Source organism: Dromiciops gliroides, chromosome X, assembly GCF_019393635.1.
Source record: "Dromiciops gliroides isolate mDroGli1 chromosome X, mDroGli1.pri, whole genome shotgun sequence".
NCBI lineage: Eukaryota > Metazoa > Chordata > Mammalia > Microbiotheria > Microbiotheriidae > Dromiciops > Dromiciops gliroides.
In genome coordinates, this window is record NC_057867.1 from 30351988 (window position 1) to 30376524 (window position 24537).

The 24537-nt window shown below is 48.3% G+C and overlaps 1 protein-coding gene and 1 pseudogene across 1 annotated transcript; both read left to right on the forward strand.

The window, feature by feature from the left end:
• Positions 1 to 6462: 6462 nt before the first annotated feature.
• LOC122733904 (fizzy-related protein homolog) lies at positions 6463 to 18115 on the forward strand. The gene is made up of 4 exons (XM_043974615.1): positions 6463 to 6738; positions 15817 to 16007; positions 16395 to 16524; positions 16616 to 18115. Exons 1-4 carry the CDS (start codon positions 6463 to 6465, stop codon positions 18113 to 18115), a joined length of 2097 nt encoding a protein of 698 aa, XP_043830550.1.
• A 3439-nt stretch (positions 18116 to 21554) lies between these two features.
• LOC122733905 lies at positions 21555 to 22870 on the forward strand (annotated as a pseudogene).
• The last annotated feature ends 1667 nt before the right edge of the window (positions 22871 to 24537 follow it).

Here is a 24537-nt window from a genome sequence, read left to right on the forward strand (position 1 = left end):
GGTTGCTGTCTTGGGGAGGGGAGAAGGAAGGGAGGGAGAAAAACTTAGAACTCAAAATCTTATAAAAACAAATATTGAGGGGGCAGTTAGATGGCACAGTGGATAAAGCACTGGTCCTGGATTCAGGAGGACCTGAGTTCAAATCCAGCCTCAGATACTTTACACTTACTAGCTGTGTGACCCTGGACCCTCATTGCCCCCACCAAAAACCAGAAATATTGAAAACTATGTTTACATGTAACTTGAAAATAATAAAATACTATTAATATTGAAAAAAACATACAACAACTTTGGTGGCAGGGCATATAATCCATCATGATCTCCTTGAAGGCAAGGGCTACCTCATTTTGTATTTGTATATCCAGTGTTCAACATATCACCTGGCACATAATAGGTGCCTTATAAATGCTTATTGAGTCATAGGCCCAGTTGATTATCTGTCTGTCCAAAATATACATACAGATCGACTAACTCACTCAATAGGCTAACCATGCAGTGCTGCAGAATTGAGGCTTTCTTATTGTGGTGCTGAAGGAGACTTTTGAGAATCCTTTGGACAGCAAGGAGATCAAATTAGTTAATACTTAAAGAAAGCAATTCAGGCCATTCACTGAAAGCTCAAATACTGAAGCTGAAGCTTATATCCTCTGGCCACATAATGAGAAGATGGGACTCATTGGAAAAGACCCTGATGTTGTGAAAGATTGAAGGCAAAAGGAGAAGGGAGTGGCAGAGAATGAGATGGATAGAGAGTGTCATGGAAGCAATGAATATGAGCATGGACAGACTTCAGTAGATAGTGGAGAATAGAAGGGCCTGGTGTGCTGTGCTCCATGGGTTATTAAGAGTTAGTTGAACATAACTTTTTGTGAACAGCAGCAACGTGCAACTAAATGTTGTAAGGTGGGTAATAAGCATGGGAATGAGGAGACTCTGGATAATTGAAATAGCAGACACCAGACCTCCTTTGAAAACTAAAGGACATAATCTTTTTGTTAGTTCTTTTTTCTAAAGTTTTGTTTCATCTGTTCTCTTTCACAACCTAACTAATGTGGAAATGTTTTGCATGACTGCATATGTATAACTTTAAAAAAAGAAAAAAATGAAAGAAAATGAAAGGGCAGCAAGCAAAAAGAACATGGGACTTACTTAATAGTCCTAGGATTTCCACTATGGATAAACCACTTAAGCTCTCTCTGGGCCTCAGTTTCCTCTATAAAATAGAGATAAAAGTACTTCTGCCACCTGTCTCAAAGGACTGTTTGTTATAAGGCAAGCACTTTATAACATTCAGGCCCTCCAGAAATGTGACTTGGTCTAAACATTATTTTCCAGAAGCTTTAACTCTCCCCATCTCAACCTCCTAACCTTCCACCTTTCCCCCTGCTTCATTACTTCTTCCTAACCCTATTTTTCATCCTTCCCATGACCTGCTGTCTTTCTACTTCTGTCTCTTTGCCCAGTCAAATGCCCTGATACTCTGGGCACATTTTTCTCCATTCATGGTCTTGACTTTCTAGTGGGACAGTTCAACTGAACACTATCTTCTACTCTAGAATCCCCTGTTCCTTGTTCTATGACCATCCATGACTCAGTGAGCCCAATCCTGAGTTAGCGACTATCTTCTTTCTCTCTTCCTGCTCGTGCACCACTGAGTGCTGCTGGAGAAAGCCAGGCAACTTGGCCTGGGTTCACCACTCATTTATGTTATTTAATGTTAACTTGACTCTCATTGATGCCTGACACTTCTTTCATCTTTAAAAATTTAACTATCAGGGCAGCTAGGTGGCTCAGTGGATAGAGCACCGGCCCTGGATTCAGGAGGACCTGAGTTCAAATCCGACCTAAGACACTTAACACTTACTAGCTGTGTGACCTTGGGCAAGTCACTTAACCCTCATTGCCCCGAAGAAAAAAAAATTAACTATCATGCTCTCCAAACTTTCTCTCCCTTTCTCAAACCCCTTATACCAGCCCTTCCCCGTCCTCTCAGAATAGGACTGTACTTGCCATGTTAACGATGAAATCCAGATGTCTACTATGAGCTCCTTCTTTTCCCCTCCTCCATTCCTCAGACCCCTGCCACATCATTCCTACATTCTTCTTTTGTTAGGATTTCTATTAAAAATATGGGCTTTTGGGGGGCAGCTAGGCGGCATAGTGGATAAAGCACCAGCCCTGGATTCAAGAGGACCTGAGTTCAAATCTGGCCTCAGACACTTGACACTTACTAGCTGTGTGACCCTGGGCAAGTCACTTAACCCTCATTGCCCTGCAAAAAAAAAAATTTTTTTAAATATGGGTGTTTTTGCTAAAGCCAACCCCATTGTTTTCCCCCTTGATTCCATTACCTTTCAAGTCTAGAAGTCTGTCCCTTCAATCATTCTCTCTTTTTTTCTTTAATCTCACCTTGGCCTTATTCCCCCTGGCTCCTTTCCTATCTGTAACAAACCTTCACTTGGCACTACTATCCCCTCAAGATGCACACAGTCCCCATAACACCTGTCCCAAACCTTCCTCTCTCTCCTCAAGTACTAGATAGCACCAACTCCTTCCCTCTTTGCTCTTCAGCAAAGGTCTTCACCTTGCCTCCTATTTTACTGAGGAAATAGAGACAATTGTCATGAGCCCTCTCCCCTCCCCTCCTCTGTACCTTAAACCCCTTTGATGCATATTAGCCATATGGCTCCAAGCAGGTCATATAATTTCTCAATACTCTAGGCAACCTTCAAAGACTGTAAGTTACAAGGAACTTCCCTACCGAAGAAATCCCTATTCCAATAAAATAATTTGCAACTTTAAAAATAAGGAAGAGGGGTGCAACTAGGTGGCACAGTGGATAAAGCACTGGCCCTGGATTCAGGAGGACCTGAGTTCAAATCCAGCCTCAGACACTTGACACTTACTAGCTGTGTGACCCTGGGCAAGTCACTTAACCCCAATTGCCTCACTTAAAAAAATAAGGGAGAGGGCCAACTAGGTGGCACAGTGGATAAAGCACTGGCCCTGGATTCAGGAGGACCTGAATTCAAATCCAGCCTCAGACACTTGACACTTACTAGATGTGCAACCCTGGGCAAGTCACTTAACCCTCATTGTTCCTCCGAAAAAAGGGAGAGCTAATACTGAGAGAGAGAGAGAGAGAGAGAGAGAGAGAGAGAGAGAGAGAGAGTCACAAACCAAAACGGTCCTGATAAACTAAAGTGTTGAACTGAATGTAATACGCTGAAATTCAGTGGGGATAAATGGAAAGTCTTTCATGTAGGTGCCAAGAAATCAGCTTCATCAGAATAAGATGAGGGATGGAGGTGGATAACTAGCAATTGATCAAGAAAAGATCTGAGAGTTTGAGTGGACTGAGTCAACAGGGTGATGGGGTAACCCACAGAGTGAATGGGATTTGAGGATGCATTCTTAGGGGCACAGCCACTGGAGGAGAGAAGCTCACCACCCTCTAAATTTATCAGCCCTCATCCAGAGGATGGTGTTCATCACTTCTGGGTACCACAGTTTAAACCCTGCAAAGCTGGAAAGTATTCAGAGGAGATCAACCAGGGTGAATCTTGGGTCCATGTCACATGAAGATTAGCTGAAGGAATTAGAAGTAGTCAAAAGAGGGGAAGATTTAGGGAACTATCTGGAACTTTTCAAAGAGCTGTCTACTATATTGTGAGGGCCTAGATTTTGTTTCATTGGACCCTAGAAGGCAGAACCATGAGTCATAGGTAAAAGTTTCAAAGAGACAAATGTAGGCTGGATGTCAGGAAAAGCTTGCTAACAATTATATCTGTCTGAAAGTGGAATATGGTGGGTTTCTCTTTTCTTGGAAGTCTATGGGAATCCTGGATAATGACTTGTTGGGGATGTCAAGGTAGGAATTCCTTTCATTTATGGGTTGGACTAGATGACCAGTTCTCAAGGTTCAGTGTATGAAGTGTCCTCCCTAGCACTTCTGGTGTGAGGGCTCACCAAACCCTTTTCAGGGCTGCTGACTTTTCATTGAACTCTTACCTGTGGCTCCAAGATGTAATAGCACCCTCAGCAACCACACTCCAGTAAAATTGTCCCAGCAGATGGGCTAAAGCAGGATGAGGGTAATTGATGGAGTCAGATGTACCAGTGAGTTAGAGGGATGTCTACCCCAAGCGTGTGAAGACTTCTCACCTACTGGAATAGGCGGATGAGAACAATTTGTTCCAATGATCATGAAACAGTCATTGTGGAGCACTTAGAGCTTAGACATTGGAGACTCCAAGGTCATCCGCTGCATTCCAGTCCATCCCAGTCTTCCTAACTTTTGTCTTGCCACTGGACTTTGATGACTCTGGAAAAGATAGTGAGGCTGATGACTTTGTGTAATTCTGCCTCACTTCAATTCACACATGAGTCAAGACACCACCCTGTGAGTCCTCTTCCAAAATGAAGGATGAACAACAACAGTTCTCAGGGGCTGGGATTTTGTGACAATTTACCAATCTCATATCACATCATCCCTCATTATGGACTGGCCATTCCAGCCAAACTAGTTTTTCCCCTTGTTCTCTCTTCATTCCATCTCCTGCCTCCATGTCTTTACATAGGCTGTTCCCCCAAACCCAGAGTGCTCTACCTCCTCACCTCCAAATCTTGGAATCGCTAGCTACCTCAGAGCCAATGCCATCTCCTCTCTAAGGCCCTTCCTGGTTCTCCCATATATCTGTGCTCTGCCCTCTCTTCCCCTTCCCTCCTTCCAATTACTTTGTAATGTATTTTGTATATATTTTCTCTACATGATGTTCCCCACACCCATAGAACATAAGTTCCTTGAGGGAAGGGACTGTTTTAGTTTTTGTGTCTCCAGCAGTGCTAGGCATGCAGGAGCACTTGACAAATGCATGTTGAATTATATTTCAGCATCCTGGAAGAGGTGGCCCCTCTGTTGACCTCCAGCTTCCCATCTCTAACTGGATGTCCATCAATATCTTCAGCTCAAAGACTTTTTTAAGTGAGGCAATTGGGGTTAAGTGACTTGCCCAGGGTCACACAGCTAGTAAGTGTTAAGTGTCTGAGGCTGGATTTGAACTCAGGTCCTCTTGAATCCAGAGCCGGTGCTTTATCCACTGTGCCACCTAGCCGCCCCACCACCTAGCCACCCTGTCCATCAACATCTTAAACTCAACAAGTCCAAAATAGAACTCATTATCTTTACCCCTAAATCCTTCCAGGTCTCCTGCCGCCACCTTCCCTCCCTGTCCCTCAGGCTCCCAACTCTCTCTCACTCCCATCCATATTCAATCTGTTGCCAAGGCTTGTCCATTTCACCTTCACAATATCACTTGAATAACTCCCCTTTTATCTTCTGACACTTGCCACCACCCTGGCCAGGCCCTTATCACCTCACACCTGGACTACTGCAGTAGGCTGTCTCAAGTTTCTCCCCACTCCAAAGTGTCCTCCATTCATTCAGCCCACAAAGTCTCTAAATCTCACATACAACCACGTCACTCCCCTGCTTATTAAACTCCAGTGGCTCCCTACTGCTTCCAAGATCAAATACAAGATGCTCTGTTTGGCAAATTCATCAGCTAGCCCCCTCCTACCCACCCAGTTTTCTTACACCTTGTTCCTTAACATGTAGTCTTTGATCTAGTGACACTATGCTGTTCCACAAACAAGACAATCCAACTCTCTGTTCAGATATATTCTCTGGTTATCCAACCCTTCTCAACCCAACCCCTCATGCTATCTCTTCTGGACTCTGCTGCCTGACTTCCCAGGCTTCCTTTGAGTCCCAACTAAAATCCCACCTCTTCCAGGGAGCCTTCCCCAGTCCCTGTTCATTCCAGTGCCTTCTCTTTGTTCATTATTTCCCATTTAGCCCATATAGAGCTTGTTTCCTATATATTTACTTGCATAGTGTCCCTCCCCTTAGCTTGTAAGCTCCTTCAAGGCAGGGACTGGTCTTTTGCCTCTTTTTGGTTTTGTTTTGTTTTGTTTTGCAGGGCAATGAGGGTTAAGTGACTTGCCCAGGGTCACACAGCTTGTAAGTGTCAAGGGTCTGAGGTCAGATTTGAACTCAGGTCCTCCTGACTCCAGGGCCAGTGCTCTATCCACTGTGCCACCTAGCTGCCCCTTTTGCCTCTTTCTGTATCCCTAGCCCAGTGTCTGGAACGTGGTACCAGCTAAATCAAAGTTTATTGATTGATTGTCCCATCTAGACCCTGCTGTGTCTCCTTTAGGATGTGTTTGTATCACCTGCAAACAACGATTTGAAGAGGGAGACGACTTATGGTCCCTGGGGGCACCTCTATCCACCGCTGTGTGGAGGTTGTTTCCCTACCTGTAGAATGAGAAGATGGGATGGAACCCCAGCTCCGCTCCTAGCTCCCACACTTCCTCGACTTTCCCCACCCACTCCCAGGGCCCCAGTTTCCCCATCTATAAAAAGAGGGGGGGGTCTCAACCCGGGCTCTCTCCCCCAACATGGCCTCCTCTTGTCCTGCCCCCGTCCCACCCACTTCAACTTCCTCTCCTGCTACACTGGGGCCCCTTTCCCCGGTGGCTGGGGCCGCCTTTAGGAGCCATATGGTTGGGCCTGTGCCGGAGAAGGAGGAGGTGGCGGAGGAAGTCCAACCCCAGGCTGCTCAGAGGAACTGGCCATGGTCTTTTGTCCTATTGGGCTGGTGGAGCCTGCTGCGACTGCCCGCGCCCCAGCGCCTCCGCAATGTCTCGTTACCCAGGCAACCACTTGTTACCCAGGCAACCGCTGGAAGTGTCTAGGTGCTGGCTGGCGCAGAGGTGCAGGAGGCTGCGCATCCAGGATGTACTACACGGCTGTGGGAGGCGGGGGCGGTCTGAAGATGGGGCTGTGGGCCCCCCACTGTTTCTGTCCCCGATGCTGTCATTTACTCAGACTTGCCTCCCTCCCTTCTTTGTTTCTGCTCGCTCTCTATCTCGCCAAACCCCTCTTATCCTCCCTCCCACTTTTTTTCCCCTTTCCTCCATCGGTTCCCTTCCCCCCTCCATTCGTCCCTTTCCTCCATCGCCCGTGCTCCCTTTTCCCCCTTTCTCATCCCTCCACCCTCTTTTTCTAATCTGTTCCTCTCTCAGCCCCTCCCTTCCCTATGCTTCTCCCCTCCCCCTCTCTTTTCTATTCCTTCCCTCCATCTCTCCATCTTTTTTCCATCCCTCTCCTCCCCTCTCTCCCCCTTTCCCATCCCTCCACCCTCTTTTTCTAATCTGTTCCCTCTCTTCAGCCCCTCCCTTTCCTAGGTTTCTCCTCTCCCCTCCCCCTCTCCTTTCTATTCCTTCCCTCCATCTCTCCATCTTTTTTCCATCCTTCTCCTCTGATCTCCCCCCTCCCCTTTCCATTCCTCTTCCTACTCCACCTCCTGATTTCTTCTTCTCCCTTCCTTTCCCTCTATTTTCATGGACCATCACAAAGGGAAGGAACCTCAGCAAACAACCAGTCCAAAACCAAAAAAAAAAATCCAAAACAAATACACCAAAAAAATACCAGAACAAAAATCCTTTCTCCAATATGTCCCCCCAAGTGGTCATCCAGCCTTTTCTTGGAGCCCTCCAGGATTGAGGAACCCACTGACTTTCACTTTTGTACCCGAAATGAATTTTTTTTCATTCAAATCAGCCCAAATCTGTCTCTGCAACTTTACCTCACGCAAGCAATCACTCCCCAGACTATTGGTAAATCCCTCCCATGTGTCAGGTCCTATTCGGGGCCCTGGGGGTACAAAGACAAAAATGAAATAGCCCCTTTGCTCAATGAACTTCCATTCTATAAGAGGAGACAACAAGTGTAGATTGGAGTGGTGGACAGCCTAATTAATCATCCCCATTACACTGGTACATACCAAGCAAATACAGGACCCTCTGGAGCCAAGCAGAACCAGTCAGACCCCTCCCTCTTTCATGCACCATTCTGCTAACACACGAGTCTTCTCTTCCTTGTGCTAAACATGCCCTGATCTTTCAACTGAGCTCCATGTGGCATGGTCTCGGTTGCCCTCCTTCGAACTTCACTTAGTTTGTTCATTTCCACCCTGTCATGTGGTCCCCAAAACTGAACACAATAGTCCGGATGCACTTAGATCAGAACAGACACGATCTTCTCTTCTGTGACTGATCAAATTCATTTTCCTGAATGCCATCTCACTCCATCTATCCATACTGAGTTCACCCCAAATTTCCAAATCTCTTTTGTTTCAAAAAACCCTCATGTGGTCATTCCTCATACCTCCCCCACCCTGAACCTCTAGAGCTGACCAGCACCCAGCACCATGCTGGTCAGGGCAAAGGAGCCCGTTAGGGATAGAAATCAAGGGACTATGGAACTCCTGGTGAGGAAATGGCAAACGCCTTCTACCAAGGAAGCTCAGCACATGCTCTATATCTTGAATCTTAGACACTTGTCTTGAGCGCGGAAAGGGTAAGTGACTTGTCCTGGGTCTCACAACCAGGATGTATCTGGAGCAGGACTTGAGGCCAGATTTTGCTGGCCCTGAGACCAACTCTCTATCCACTAAACCAAACCACTTCTTATATTAAGGGAAGATGCTCTTGTACAAAATGACTAGTAAGGAAATCCTTTATATGATTGCACATATATAATCTATATCAGATTGCTTACTGTCTCAGGGAGGGGGAAGGGGAGGGGAAGGAGGGAGGGAGGGATAGAATTTGGAACTCCAAGCTTTAAAAAAAACCAAATGTTGGGGCAGCTAGGTGGCGCAGTGGATAGAGCACCAGCCCTGGATTCAGGAGGACCTGAGTTCAAATCCAGCCTCAGACACTTAACACTTACTAGCTGTGTGACCCTGGGCAAGTCACTTAACCCCAATTGCCTCACCAAAAAAAGAAAAAAATACCAAATGTTTAAAAACATGTTTTAGCATGTCATTGGAGGAAAATAAAATATTAATGTAAGATGGAGAAATTGGAATCAATCATTCAGCAAGAATTTATTAAGCATCTAACTATATGCCAGGGCTTGAGCTAGGCATTGGGGATACAAATATAAAGAAGGAAATAACCCCTGCTTGCAAGGAGCCCACATTTTAATGGGAGAGACTAGAATGCCCTTGGAAGGGAATCAGACATGCCAGGGTAGCCAAATCGCTTAGAGAAAAGCTATGGAAGAGGAGGGCTATTCAGAGCAAGATCTCTGGGTGAGTGAAAAAGCCCTCCGTCTCCCGTCCACTAAAACTTTTTTAATGAAAATCTACCTAAATTGGCTTTGTGAAACTGCAGCTCAGATAGGTACATTAAATAAATCCTAGTGCTAGTGTTCCAGCTGCCGGCCACACACACAGGCATTGAAAAAACTGTTGAATGACAAAGTAGCCCTGATGGCTGGCTCCCCTGTCAGAATCCTCCCCACCCCCAATGCCGCCTTGCTTGCAATGCTGAGGATTATTTAGCGTTAAAGAGCTCCAAATTTCATGGAGGAAGTTGGGCAAAGGGATGAGCGTGGCTCTGATCAGTTGCTGGACATTGATCGATTACTTCATTGCCTCTATCTTCACTCAGTCCTGGGTGATGCTATGATTAATGACTGACTCAGCCAGGCTTTTATCTTGTCGTACTCCTCTACAGCAATGAAGCATTGGTAACGGGATTTGGGAGAGATGGGGGTGGGGAGGGGAATGATCCTTACAAAGCTGCACCAAGAAAAAAACAAAACAAAACACAAAACCAAAGCTGCACCAGGCTTCCATTAAGATGTGAACCCAGAGGGCAGTAATTTACGGTAAAACAGATCCCACTGATGGGGGGGGAGGGGCGGGGGGAGAAAATCTCCAGAGCCATCTGCACAGGGACCTGTTTTGTTTTTCAAGGACTTCTTTTATTTGATAAAATGAACATGAAGAAGCAAGCTTATGACTACCAATGAGGCCTTCTGTCTGCTGCCTACTCACCCTGTTTTTAAATGAGAAAGAAATGTGATTTACCAGAGCCCTCACCAACACCTTTAATATGACAGTTTAGGCTGAAGATATACTGGAGTCAATTGAAAATGGCTCCCGAGGGACTCGATTTTCAGTGTGAGCATTTACACCTTGAAAATCAGCAAATGCTACAAGTCAGGGCTTGATTTACTGTTTTGTTGATTGACTTAATAAATTAATGGACAAAATGTCAGTAATGCAGATTAAACGTAAAAGCATGCAATGCATATTTTTTGAAAGAGGTCCCAGACACCCTCTCTGGAGAGAGGTATGTTTGTGTCACTGAGATCAGCCATTGTTTCCCAAAGTCACACAATAAGTCACTTCTGTTTGCCTCAATTGTACAAAGGGGATATATTATCTAATAATATATTATAATTAATATCTCTTATAATATAAAATAATATGTATTATTATATTATTATAGTATCTCCCTCACAGGGTTGTTGTGAGGATCAAAGGAGATAATATTTGTAAAAGCACTTAGCACAGTGTCTGCTATACACACTATATAAATTCTTCTTCCCTTCCCTTCCTATTCCATCATATCCCTTCCTATTCCTTGCTTTCCCTTGCCTTCCCTTCCTCTCCCATCCCTTCCCTTCCCTTCCTTTCCCTTCCCTTCATTTTCCCCTCCCTTCCCTTCCCCTCCCTTGCCTTCCTTTCTCTTCCCTCCCCTACCCTGCCTTCCCTTCCCTTCATTTTCCCCTCCCTTCCCTTCCCTTCCCTTCCCCTCCCTTCCCTTCCCCTCCCTTCCCTTCCCTTCCCTTCCCCTCCCTTCCCTTCCCTTCCCTTCCCCTCCCTTCCCTTCCCTTCCCTTCCTCTCCCATCCCTTCCCTTCCCTTCCTTTGCCTTCCCTTCTCTTCCCTTTCTTCCCTTCCCCTCCCTTCCCTTCCCTTCCTTCCCTTCCCCTCCCTTCCCTTCCCTTCTCTTCCCCTCCCCTCTCCTCCCTTGCCTTCCCTTCCTATCCCATCTTATCCCTTCCTATTCCTTGCCTTCCCTTCCCTTCCCCTCCCCTCCCCTCCCTTCTCTTCTCTTCCCTTCCCTTTCCTTCTCTTCCCTTCCCTTTCCTTCCTATCCCATCATATCCCTTCCTATTCCTTGCCTTCCTTTGCCTTCCCTTCTCTTCCCTTCTCTTCTCTTCCCTTTCTTCCCTTCCCCTCCCTTCCCTTCCCTTCCTTCCCTTCCCCTCCCTTCCCATCTCCTCCCCTCCCCTCCCCTCCCCTCCCCTCCCTTCCCTTCCCTTCCCTTCCCTTCCCTTCCCTTCCCTTCCCTTCCCTTCCCTTCCCTTCCCTTTCCTTCCCTTCCCTTCCCTTCTCCTCTCCTCCCCTTCCCTCTCTTGCCTTCCCTTGCCTTCCCTGCCTTTGCCTTCCCTTACTATCCCATCTTATCCCTTCCTATCCCTTCCCTTCCCTTCACTCCCCTTCCCTTCCCCTCCCCTCCCTTCCCTTGCCTTCCCTTCCTATCCCTTCCCTTCCCTTCCCTTCTCCTCCCCTCCCCCCCCTCTCTTGCCTTCCTTTGCCTTCCCTGCCTTTGCCTTCCCTTACTATCCCATCTTATCCCTTCCTATCCCTTCCCTTCCCTTCACTCCCCTTCCCTTCCCCTCCCCTCCCCTCCCTTGCCTTCCCTTCCTATCCCTTCCCTTCCCTTCCCTTTCCATCTTTCCCACAAGGTGCCTGGATGTTTCAGCTAGGCTGGCTTTTCTGCCTTGTAACTGCCCGTTCAAATAAAACTTAGACCCAACTCTCTAGGTCTTTTACTGAGATTCCTCTTCCCACCCTCTTCTATGACTCTCACTCCAACCTCTAAACCAGATTTTCCCTCACAAGCACATATATATGCAAACAATTCTCCAAGTCCCCCACCCCATGACTCTACCAACCCACAATCCATTATCCCCCCAACATAGAGTTCCTCTTCCACCTTCCATTAAAATAAAAATAAATGTAATATGAGCTACAGGTAAAGAAAAAGAAATGTTTTCATTTACAATGTGATGACCCAAGCTTTCCTTTTGAGATTTTTTTTCTTGAGATTGCCTAGGTCCTTGGGGTTGGTTAGCAAATACTTTTTCTTCAGAGAGGCTATGAGGGATATTGGATTGCAGAAATTTCCCACTGATGTTACTCAGAGGTGACTGTGGTTTCAGAAGTTCCCTGTGAATAGAATTCCCAAAGACAAAAGATGCAACGTTCAGTTCTGCTGGGACTCTCATAAAAACAGGCCAGCCTAGGCAGGTACTTGGTCTTTCTAGGCCAAACATACCAGAACAATTATGCTAGAACCCTGCAAACAGCACCCCCACCGTGTACAACAAAGACCCCTGTCTATAGCGCCCCCTCCATTTGTTCAATAGGAGCTGTGATTTTTCTTTAGCAATAGTTTAAACTCTCTAAGACTGCTTGGGCAATACTGTCCCACCCTGGAAAGTTCTTTGGCAGAGGCTGGGAGGTGGCCCCCTGGAGTAGAACAAGTGTAATAGCATCCTTTTCTTTACCCTCACAGACACAGGTGTGCAGCAAAGCCCCACTGAATGATTCCTCAGCTTCTCCAAGTCTTGGAACTCCATCCATCGGCCATTTATCCTATCAGCATCCACTGTGGTGGCACACACTGGCGATCATGCTTTCCTCAGCAAGTTCTGGTATATTCCTCAGTGGTTTCACCTGGTGACAAGGTACCCAGTACATCTCTTGAATGTGTTTTGTCAGAGGCCGGATCAAGAGAATCATGACCAGGGGAATGACAAAATTCTACACCCTTCCCAGAAACTCTTCAAGTTAGTTCACCAGACATTTCTTTTTTTGGTGAGGCAATTGGGGTTAAGTGACTTGCCCAGGCTCACACAGCTAGAAAGTGTCAAGTGTCTGAGACCAGACTTGAACTCAGGTCCTCCTGAATCCAGGGTCAGGGCTTTACCCACTGCACCACCTAGCTGCCCCCAGTTCACCCGATATTTCTAGGATTTCAGAGTTTGTCAGCGGGCTTTTTCTAAGTACAATGGGGGTTTAATTAGCCTACAGGGGCCATCCCAAGGATCATGTGCCAGAAATTCCACTAGAAGCTTCTAGAAACATTGCAACACATTGCTTGGGCCCTTCAGGGATGACAAGTTTCTTGGCTGCTTCCAACATGTGGTGCCTCCCCCCCAAAAAAAAACATGTGGTGGCCCAGCAATTGTAGTATGGTGCAGAAAACTCTGGGTGGTCCCTTGGTCCTCTCCTGCCTTGTTATTGGGCAGGGGGCCAGAACCCTACCTCCAATAACAGAGGAGAAAATGGTTTGCTGGCTTTCATCTTTGTTTCCTTCAATGTGGCAAGTAATACCTTCTGTCCTAGGCTTCCTCCACCCAGGAATGGCTGGTGCTCACTCCTTCCCCACTCATGGCTACTCTCACTCTAGTATGGACTCAACTAGAACAAGCTGGACTTTGACCCCTGGGTGCCTTTTCTGCCTTCAGTTCCTTTCCTAAGTGACTGAGCAATCTTTCCCAAAATGGATGTGTCCCAGCTTAGAGATGACTTTGTGTCTTGGAGAGGTCTAGAAGTTCTAGAATCAACTGAGGGATGTTGTTAGGGATGGGCTGACTTCAGATTGGTAACTTATTTGTTCAGGCTTGGTGTTGTGATGAAGTGAGGCATCTGTGATGATTGAAAGAGATACAGGGGGAAAAAAGAGAGACAGGGTTTCTGGGTAAATTATAATCAATTTTATTAACTACATCTAGAAAACAGTCAACAAAACAGGCTTCTTGTTCCTCGAGGGGAACAAAGACGTTAAGCCTGATGAGGTGGGTTCATTACACTGAGGGTCTTGGGGGGGGGGCAGTTAGGTGGCCAAGTGGATAAAGCACTGGCCCTGGATTCAGGAGGACCTGAGCTCAAATCTGGCCTCAGACACTTAACACTTACTAGCTGTGTGACCCTGGGCAAGTCACTTAACCCTCACTGTTCTGCCCCCCCAAAAAATTAAAAACAATGAGGGTCTTGGGGTAGGTGACACTGAGCACCCAGTCTTGGTCAAAGAGACATCCACATCACCTGTCTGACCAAAAAAAGAACCCACAGTTTCCCAGACCTATAAGGAGTAAATGAAATGATCAGGAATCCACCCATTGGCCTAAACCTAGAATTTCTTTACTGTTGTTGATTAGATCTTAGCCTTACTGGCTGAGTAATTCTTTGTCCAAGATCTCTCACACTGGTTGATTTTTGAATGATGAAGTAGAAAAGGGGGGAAATCTTGGTCCTAATTCAATAATTAGCTATTAAATACAAGAGAGAAATAATGATTTCTTTCACATCCATAGGTCACTCAATAGCTAACCATTGGTTGTAGCTCAGTACACGAAGTTCTCCTCATCTCAGTATGGAAACTCCAGGGCTGGTCAGTAAAGGAAGATGTAGTCTTGGCAGTTCCAAGTCCAAAGGACTCAATACCACAAGTGGGCCTCCTGATGTCCTTGGATAACCAGGAATCCATGTCTATATGGCCAGAGGCTTCCAGGAAGCTACATCTCATTAAGCGCTTCCTGTTTAGATGATTTTAAGTCTCAACTTCCTGGCGGTTAGCATCGGCACTTATTTTATTGAAGTCACACTAGCAACGGGTATCTATGAGTCTTTTGAGGCAGCTGGTGGATCTTGGGCTTGGACTCAGGAAGTTTTATTGTTGTGGTTGAGTTTGTGTGACCCCATTTAGGGTTTTCTTGGTAAAGATGATGCAGTGGTTTGACATTTCTTTCTCCAGCTCATTTGACAGATGAAGGAAACGAAGGCAAACAGTACAGTTAAGCGACTTGACCAGGGTCACAGAGCTGGAAAGTGTCTGAAGCTGGATTTGAACTCTGCCTGATTCCAGGCTTGGCACTCTATCCACGACACCATCTAGATGCCCTGGAGTTGGGAAGACCTGAGTTTGCCTCAGTTTCACTGGGTTTGCACAGTGCCTGGTACATTGTAGGTGTCAGATAAATGCATATTCTCTTCCCTTTTTTGTTTTAGCTTTTCTTTTGTGTGTAGGAAATGTAGATTTATCCCATGCCTAGTGTAGAGAGTATGTTCCTACTAACCCTTTTGGGCCTTAACTTTTGTTTGTTTTGATTTGTTTGTTTGTTTGTTTTTGGTGAGGCAATCAGGGTTAAGTGAATTGCCCAGGGTCACACATCGAGTAAGTGTCAAGGGTCTGAGGCCGGATTTGAACTCAGGTCCTCCTGAATCCAGGGTCTGTGCTCTGTCCACTGTGCCACCTAGCTGCCCCAGGGTTAACTTTTAAATAATTTGTTCATGGGGTGCCAAGGTAGAAGTTTAATCAGCCCAAGAGCATGAGGAAAGGGCGCCTCTACCTTTCCTTAGAACTCAGACTCTCCCAGGAGTGCCCCCAGTCTGATCTCATTAGTAGGTCCAGCAGATGGTCCTAGTAGTAGAGAAAGGAATAGATGCACCCCAACCCCCTGCACCCACTGTTAATGTTAGACAAGCTTGTGCTTTCTTCTTTAAAACAAATAAATAGGGGCAGCTAGGTGGCGCAGTGGATAAAGTCCCGGCCCTGGATTCAGGAGTACCTGAGTTCAAATCTGGCCTTAGGCACTTGACACTTACTAGCTGTGTGACCCTGGGCAAGTCACTTAACCCCCATTGCCCTGCAAAACAAAATCATGTCTTTTTTGCCTCTGAATACTCCTCCCTCTTCATCTACCCAGAGAATTATTCCTTGTAATGAAGACTAAAAAGGAAAGTAGGAAAATCAGTTGAGCAAAGAAGGAAGTGTGCTCCATTTTCTCTCATCTTCTTCAGGTACAAACTGGATTATGATGATCATTCCTCATTTAGTATCTCTCTTGTTTTTCTTTTTCTTTTCACTTCCACCACAGTCTTCCTTTGTTCCCATTTCTCCTGATTCCTCCCATGCTGGTATCAATGTGTCACAACCCCAAGCGGAGTGGGGCGCTGGGGGCGTGGTGTTGGGGGTGGTGGTGATAGATGATGAGCAGCAAGGCCTTGACGTAGATGGGCCCCCCGCCCACCCCCACCCCAATCCCCCTCACCCCAGCCTGTCTGTGAGGTGTGACTGCCACGTGGCAAAGCCGGGGCCTTTCAATGCTCGAACCCCACCCTGCCCCGCCCTGCCCCCCTTCCCTAAAAACCCTTTCCCGGGAAGAAGGGAGCCAGAGGGAACAGAGCAGCCCACCGAGCCAGACTGACCTTGGCCTTCGGGCACTCGTGGATCCAGGCTGGCCCCCCTCTGCCTTCAATCCAGCTACATCAACATTCGAAGCCCAGGCCAAGGCGTGTGCGTGTCACCTTGTCCTTGCCCCGCCCCCACCCCACCCCGCACTCCCCGGACAGCTTTCTGAAAGGCAGGGGGGGGGTGGGCTTTCCCCTACAGGGCCCTTCTAGTTCCAGACCCTAGTTCCGAGCCTTCTCTCCCCGTCCCCTACCTCCACCCCAGTCCAAAAGACATCTCTACAGGACTTAAGCTGACCTTGGCCATCGGACACTCTTCCATCCATATCCCAGGCACCCGGTTCTGCCTTCTCCCCATCCAGGTATCCTCCCCGGGAACCAGATCCACCGTGGCGGTTGGTCCTCGTGAATCCGAGCCCCGAGCCCGAGCCTGAGGCTGCTCTCCCCCTCCCCTCACTGAGATCCGGCAAGGTATCTTCTTCATAGACATTGAGCATCGAATGTCAGGGTCCCTCTGGCGGGCCATTCCCACCCTCCAGACCAGCTCCGGGTGAGACCCCAAGAGAAATCCAAACATTAAGAGAACTTGACTGTGTTATCTTGGAAGTCAAGCCCAGCTGGAGGCTGACACTGCCCAGTTCTCCGATGTCTTCTCCCGTCAGATTCGGAGACCGCTTCATTCCGTCCCGAGCGGGAGCCAACTGGAATCTGAGATTCCACAGAGAGGATGACCCCGAGAGATCACTGAGACAGAAAGAGAACACGAAAGACAACAGTGGGGGCGGGAACCAAAGTGAACTAGTGTACTCTGCCTTGCTCGAGAATGAGCTGCTGGGAAGTGACGTCCAGAGACTCCGGGTCCAAATAGCAACCCCAGAGGACAAGAATCTCTTCACCTACTTCCGGAACACAAAGCGCTGGAGACCTGCTGATGAATTCTCTCAATTTTCCTTATCCTCCATCAGCACTAAAAGCCAGATCTTACTAACTAATACGTCACCACCCCCCAGAAAAATCCCTGGCACCCCTTTCAAAGTACTCGAAGCCCCAGATCTAAGAGATGACTTTTATCTAAACCTCCTAGATTGGTCTGCCCTCAATATGGTCACCGTGGGCCTGGGCAGTTTTGTGTACCTGTGGAATGCCCGTTCAGGCCAGGTGACCAGACTCTGTGACTTGACTCTGGAAGGAGATGTTGTGACTTCCGTGAGTTGTTCTGAACAAGGGAAATTGGTAGGAGTTGGAACCGAAAAAGGCTTCATACAGATCTGGGATGCAACTGTGGGGAAGAAAGTGTCCACCATGGAGGGTCACTTGAGCAGAGTTGGTGCATTGGCCTGGTATGCAGACCAGATTTCTTCTGGGAGCAAAGATGCAAGGATCCTCCAGAGAGACATCCGGGCATCACCACTACAGTCTCAACGGTGGCTGCAAGGTCACAGGCAGGAGGTGTGTGGGTTGAAGTGGTCCACAAATCACCAGCTTCTAGCCTCGGGTGGAAATGACAAAAAGCTTCTGGTCTGGAACCAGTGCAGCAGAAATCCTATCCAGCAGTACACCAATCACAAGGCAGCTGTGAAAGCCATTGCTTGGTCTCCTCACCAGCATGGCCTGTTAGCATCTGGTGGTGGGACAAACGACCGTTGCATCCGCTTCTGGAATACACTGACTGGGCAGGCCCTCCAGCACATCGACACTGGTTCTCAAGTGTGCAACCTAGCCTGGTCCAAAAATTATGATGAGCTGGTCAGCACCCATGGATATGCTGAAAACCAGATTCTCATCTGGAAATACCCCTCCCTGACACAAGTGGCGGATCTCAAGGGCCATGCCTACCGAGTTTTGTATCTAGCCGTGTCTCCTGATGGAGAATCGATAGTTACAGGAGCTGGAGATAAGACCCTGAGGTTTTGGAATGTTTTCCCCAAATCCCGTTCCAAAAAGAAATGTGTATCTGTCCTTGATCTCTTCACTAGAATCCGATAACTTCCCAACTCCATACATCAAGACCACCGTACATCGATAAAAGAGTAAGACACTGTAATCATCACACATGAAACCCCAATGCTGGAAGGGAAGGAAGGATGGGGTAGATAGGTAGACTTGGAGAAATCTTTGAGATTCTTATTAAATTCCTGATTGTGAATCGTCGTTGAAAAGTATTTGGGCAGGGGAGGTGGTTGGGGGGCGTAGCAATCAGAACTTAGAAATCCATTACTCACAAAAGGCAGAACCAAGCTGAGGGTGGCATAGCCATTTTATACACTGTCCAGGAGTGCTGTGTAACTTGAGAACAGTTAACTCTTCTGCTCTATCACTTCTGGAAAGAGACATAGAAATATATTTCCTCTTTTGTCATTGTTACCTGGCCAGGGTGGGGAGGGGGCCAGATGAGGAATGAAAATGAAGAACCGGAATGTGACCTAGACTCAGAGAGGCACCTCTCTCCAGATGGGGTGCCCTGGCCTTGCAGCTGCAAGCAGAGCCCTGGAGCCAGCATTGTCTATGCAAAGGAAGATGGGAGCTACAAAACAGGGACCTTTCAAGGGGCTTGCAGGTGGGATTGGGGATCTCCACTCCCTAGCAGGTGATAAAACTACATGTTCCCATCCAGGAGAGTAAAATTCTGCTGTGTCACCAGAGAGACCTTAACTTAACCGAATCCAACAAAAAGCACAGTAAGTACTGGGGATACAAAAGATGGCCATACAGTCAGTTTCTGCCCTCAGGGAACTCCCAGTTTAAGGAGGGAGATAGTGGTAAATAGGTACAAAGACCACATTAAGCTTAAAGATCAAAGACCACGTGGTCATTCCTGAAGGACACAAATTCTCTGTCTCTGTGTCTCTGTCTCTGTCTCCCCTCCTCTGACTCTTTCCCTCAGTCTCTCTCTGTCTCTCTCTCTCCTCCTCTTTCTCCCCTCCTTTCTCTCCCTCTCTCTCTCTTCCCCCATCCTTCCTCTCTCCTTCTATCTCTCACTTTCTCTGTCTCTGTCTCTCCCTCTCTCTTTGTCTCTGTCTCCATGTCTTTTTATGTCTCTGCCTCTCTCTGTCTGTCTCTATCACACACACACACACACACACACACACACACACACACACACTCCCTTTTATCTTTGGGATCAATTAGAAAACCCCATTGGACTCTTCAAGCCCTCAGAAGCTGTGCACCCCTTTGTATCTTTGTAGTCTTCTTGCAGAAGCTTCTCTCCCCTCTCCATGTCCTCTGGGATCTGGTAACCCTGACTGGCTGGTCCTTACAGAAGACACTCCATCTCTGCTCTCTGTGCCTTTCCATTGGCTATCCCTCATACCTGAAATGCATTCCCTTCTTACCTTTATGCCTCCTGGCTTACTTGGATTCCTCTAACACATAGTCATTTGTCTATTGCCTCTCCCATTAGAATGGGAGCTCCTGGAGGACAATTACTCTTTCTCCCCCCTTCTTTGTGCAGTGCCTGGCACCTTGGATGTGGGTAATAAGGGGGTATTGACTGACTGACTTGTCTGACTTTGGACAAGTCCCTTCCCCCTCCCTGGGCCTCAGTTTCCCCTTCTCTAAGATGGAGTTGGATTAGATAGCCTCTGAGGGCCCCGTCAGCTCTACATCAATTACCCTATGATCCCTTGTACTGTCAATTATGTGTGGATCACAGGTGGAAAAATTGGAGTCTTATCCTTGGGAGGTACGAGAAATCAGAAGATGCAGAGGAAAGCCCCTGACATGTCGGGTAAAAGCTCTGGAGGAAGGGTAGGACAAGAGTAACAGAGAGCAAGCAGGATGTATACAGCTTGCGCTTTGTGGCTGTGGCATGAGTGAGTGGCAGGGCATCATGGATCTGGTAGACTGTGCCACTTCCCTTTTGAAAGCTAGCTCCAGAGGCAAGCTGTCACTTGCATACACCTAATCCATATGTCTAGCCCCATTTAGGGGAGGCTTAGGTTCCCACAATGCACAATCACAGATGTTTTGGGGAAAACTCCAGAGGTTCTGTGTGTATGTGTGTGCATGTGCATGTGCATGTGTGTGTACATGTGCATGTGCGTTTGTGTATTCGTGCATATGTGTGTGTGCATGTGTATGTGTATGTGTGTGCCTGTGTGGGTGTGTATACAGGAAGGTGATTGGTTCATGGAGATCTCTGGGAAGGAGAAAGAAGATGGAGGTGAGAGAGGCACAGAATTCAAATGGTAGGCAGAGATTTGCCTTGAGAAGGGGACATATGGGTCACACCAGTACCTCTGACATGTCTCCCCAGTGCCTGCATTGAGAGGGATTGTGGGAACTGATGACCCCAGAGACACTGTGAAGGTGGCAGCATGAACTATATCCAACTGGGCCAGAGAGTCTTTCACAAACAGACAATATCCTGAGCTTCCCCTCTTCCCATCCCCGACCTCCACAACAGACACATTGCTGCCTACTGTCAGAAAGCTCTAACTTGTGTTTTGATGTCTGTTTTGAAAGAGTTCTGGACTTGGCGTTAGGAAGACCTGAATTGGAAGCCTGCTTCACTTAAGTGTGTGACCCTGGACACTTGAATAACCTCTCTGAGTCTCAGTTTCCATGTTTGTAAAATGGGCACCTATCTCCTAGGGTTGTGGGGAGGATCATATAAGAAAAAAATACGTAAAGTATTTTGAAAACCTCATTTAGCTAGTATTAAATGATTATTGCTTTCCCTCCCTCTCAGTGATTGTTCTCACTTAATATAGTTCCATATTATTTAAAGATATAGACGGAGTCTGGCATGTGGTGCAGAGTGCCTCTGGTAGGGTCTCTCTACCTTTCCACACGGCCAGCCTGAGGAGTTTGCTTCTGGGGGAGAGTTGTGATGATGTGGAATGGAGAGATGGTGGGGCAAGTGGAGCTATTCTGTGTTTAGAAGGAGCCTTTTGATTGGCTTCTTAGGGTCTTCAAATAGGCTCAGTCAGCCTCAGACTGAGACAGCCTCAGTCAAATAGGCCATTTAAATGCTTTCTCTTTGGCTGCCTAGTTGAAGACCCTAAGCAGCCAATCAAAAGGCTCCTTCTAGGCACATAGTGGGTGGATCTTGGCAGAGATTGATGAATCTTTTTGACTCCTTCACTCACAGTGTCCAGTGAGAGAAAAAGCTCTAAGGTCTTGGTGTCCCCTATGAGGCCTTGTGGACTTGTGAAATGGGCCTTGGTCCTGGACCTCTGAATTTGTTCTTTATCATTCTATTAGAAGAGATCAGAACCTCTGATCTTGTGAATTTCAAAAGGTCATGAGAGTGCTCTCTTGTCTCAGCATTCCAGAATTGTAGTTTTGTAGCCAACTCAGGATCCAGCCCAGTGGTAGCGGCAGTAGTAGTAGTTGTAGTAGTAGTAATAGTAGTAACAACAACAACAATAATAAACATTTACATGGCACTTTAAGATTTGCAAAGGAGGCAGCATGCGACATGTCCAACTTTGAGCTGCAGTTCAACAAGCACAAGCAGGAAAGACACAAGGAGAACTATCACCATATGGGCACCCATAGCTGGAGTCGGAGCAAAGACCAGAAGCATCAGAGTTGTAGCAGAGAAGAAAAACAAGGTAGACTGATTCATTGTCCTCATCATGAGGAGAAAAAGAAGGCTCATAAATACTGGGATGTCCCACCACCTGGCTTTGAGCACGTTACCCCCATATGATACAAAGCAATGCATGCTGCTAGACAGATTCCAGCCACCACCCTACTTCCAACCATGACCCCTGATTGCCTGGCAGTGACTCCCACAACTGTACCCAGGGTGGGGAGCCAGATGACCCAGCAGGACCTTTGACTCTATGTTGGCAACATTCCCCCATGCCATCACAGAGGAAGTCATGATGGATTTCTTCTAACACCTAGATGTACGTGGGGGGGGGGGTATCTTATCCCAGGCTCCTGGCAACCCAGTCTTGGCAGTGAAGATTAACCAGGATAAGAACTTTACCTTTCCAGAGTTTGGATCAGTGGATGAGATGACTCAGGCCATGGCCTTCGATGACATCATCTTCCAGGGCCAATCCCTCAAGATGCGAAGGCCCCATGACTACCAGCCTGGCATGTCCAAAAATCTGTCTCCATGCCAGTGTTGTGTCCCCTGTGGTCCCAGATTCTGCTTACAAGCTGTTCATTGGGGGACTCTCCAACTACTTGAATGATAATCAGGTTAAGGAATTACTAACTTCATTTGGGCCACTCAAAGCCTTTAACCTGGTCAAAGACAGAGCCACCAGCTTTGCCAAGGGTTACGCCTTCTGTGACTATGTAGACATCAACATCACTGACCAGGCCATGGCAGGGCTGAATGGGATGCAGCTGTGGGATAAGAAGCTACTTCTCCAGAGGACTAGTGTGGGGGCTGAGCACAATAAACCACCCACCTGTGACGCTGCAGGTCCCAGGCCTGATAAGCTTACAGGTGCAGATAAGCAGACAAACCACCATGGAGGTCCTGTGCCTCCTGATCATGGTGCTCCCCAGGAGCTGCTGGGCAACCAGGACTATGAGGAGACCATGGAGGACATCCGAGATGACTGCAGCAAGTACAGGGTGGCCAACTCCATCAAGGTCCCCTCACCTGTGGATGGTGTGGAGGTCCCTGGCTCTGGAAAGATCTTCGCAGAGTTCACCTCTGTGGGCAACTGTCAGAAGGCAATGCAGGGCCTGATGGGCAGCAAGTTCACCAACTGAATGGTTATCACAAAGTACTTTGACCCCAACCCCTGCCACTATAGAGACTTCTAGCAGAAGCACCTGGGGAGGGGGGCCAGGTGAGGGGGCTGGAGCTGACTGGGGGAACCCTTCTCATCCCCTGCCAGGAGAAGAAGAAGAGGCACCTTGGAGGCAGATGGCAGACAGACGGAAGCTCTAGGCAGGGGAGGGGCCAGGGTGTGGGTACACACAGGGGAATGGGGGGGCACAGGGATGTTTATATTTTACAGCTAAAACTTTAGAATGACACTGAGAGTGGGAGCCAGGATGACTGGGAAGTGTCTGAGACCAGGCTGAACTCAGGTCTTCCAGGTTCCTGACCCTATGTTCCATCTGCTTAGACACCAGCTTTCTCTAAGATATGTCAATCCCTTCTAAGCTGCCTTTTGCAAACATGGTCACAACCTCACAGTTTCCAGGGGTGGGGAGAGGAGAGACTTTGGCTGGGCTTGGGGCAGCCCAATCAACCTCCCAAAGGCCAGATTCAGCGGCAGTGATTCCTCTGAGAAAGCCCGGGATGGGGGGTCTCATGAGACGAGCTAGCTCAATAGGAGCCCCCCAGAGGGAGGGGGGCTGGGCAAGAGGGTCCGCTGGGGTCCAGCAGCATCATGGGCTCTGCCTAGTGCCCCCCAGGGAGATGCAGAGTGGGAGGAAAGAAGGAGACAGCAGGCCCGGGCACTCCCAGCCCCAGGACAGGACTGGCTGCCCCTCCCTCCTGCAAGGCTCTCTCCTTCCTCCTGTCCCACTCAGGGCTCCATTCAAGTGCCCCCTTCCCATGGGGAGGCCCTACTGGCCCCCTTAAGCCTTTCCCCGGCTGACTTTTCTGGGCCATCTTGTCTCTAGTTGGTGCCTACCTAGTGTTTACATGTTGTCTTCCCCCCTGGACTTTGGGCTCCCCAGGGCAGGGACTGCTCTGGCCTTGCCTTGCCTCCTGGGGGCTCAGCACTGAGGCCTTTGCTGGGGCAGCCTGAGCCTGCCTCTGCTCTCTCCTCTCCTCCTTCCTCCCTCTCTTGTGCCCCTCCCCCATGGGGCCTTCTTGCAGTGGCCTCACCTGCTCAAGCCTTAGCTTTGCCAGGGAATTCCAGGGGGGACAGAGCCAGGGAGGGATGAAAGGGTGAGAGCAATGGTGCCTAGCACAGTGCGTGGCACATAGCAGTAGTGGGTGAATAGGGGCCTCTTGCCTGCCTGAGGGTCAGTTGTTCAACAAGGGCCCAGCCATCCATTCCAATCCACAGCCCATCAGTCAGCCCAGGGAAGGAAGGGCCCCTTGTCTCCTGCCAGGGAGCAGGAGGGGTGAGGGCGGGGCTGGGCTGAGCCCCAGACCGGGGCAGATGCAGCCACGTGGGGAGGAGGCACAGGGAGGGGCCAGGCCACAGAGAGCAGGCAGCCGCTATTTTTACCCCCACTTCTGTCGGGGCCCCTGGTGCTGTTGTTGGGAGACAAGCAGCACGTGCCCAGGATGGATCACAGGCCCCAAGGGCAGGGGGCCTGCACACAGATTCCTCCTGGGGCCCAGGCCAGGCCTCCAGCCCCTCTGAGGCTCCCTAGGCCCATCAGGGGGACTCCCCCAGGGGGCTTGGGGGATGTGCAGTCAGAGAGGCACCAGCTGGAATCCAAGCCTGGCCTGAGAGAGGAGTCACTTCCCCTTCTGGGCCTTAGAGGCTTCATCTAGCAAAGGAGGCCAGTGGACAGGGGGCTCT

What these genes read in the sequence shown, in the direction of transcription:
- LOC122733904 (XM_043974615.1), top strand. Translation starts at nt 6,463, where the DNA reads ATGGCCTCCTCTTGTCCTGCCCCCGTCCCACCCACTTCAACTTCCTCT. An exon ending in GGCAACCACTTGTTACCCAG is followed by an intron (nt 6,739 to 15,816) that starts GCAACCGCTGGA and finishes CTTCCACCACAG; the next exon opens with TCTTCCTTTGTTCCCATTTC. An exon ending in GAACCAGATCCACCGTGGCG is followed by an intron (nt 16,525 to 16,615) that starts GTTGGTCCTCGT and finishes TCTTCTTCATAG; the next exon opens with ACATTGAGCATCGAATGTCA.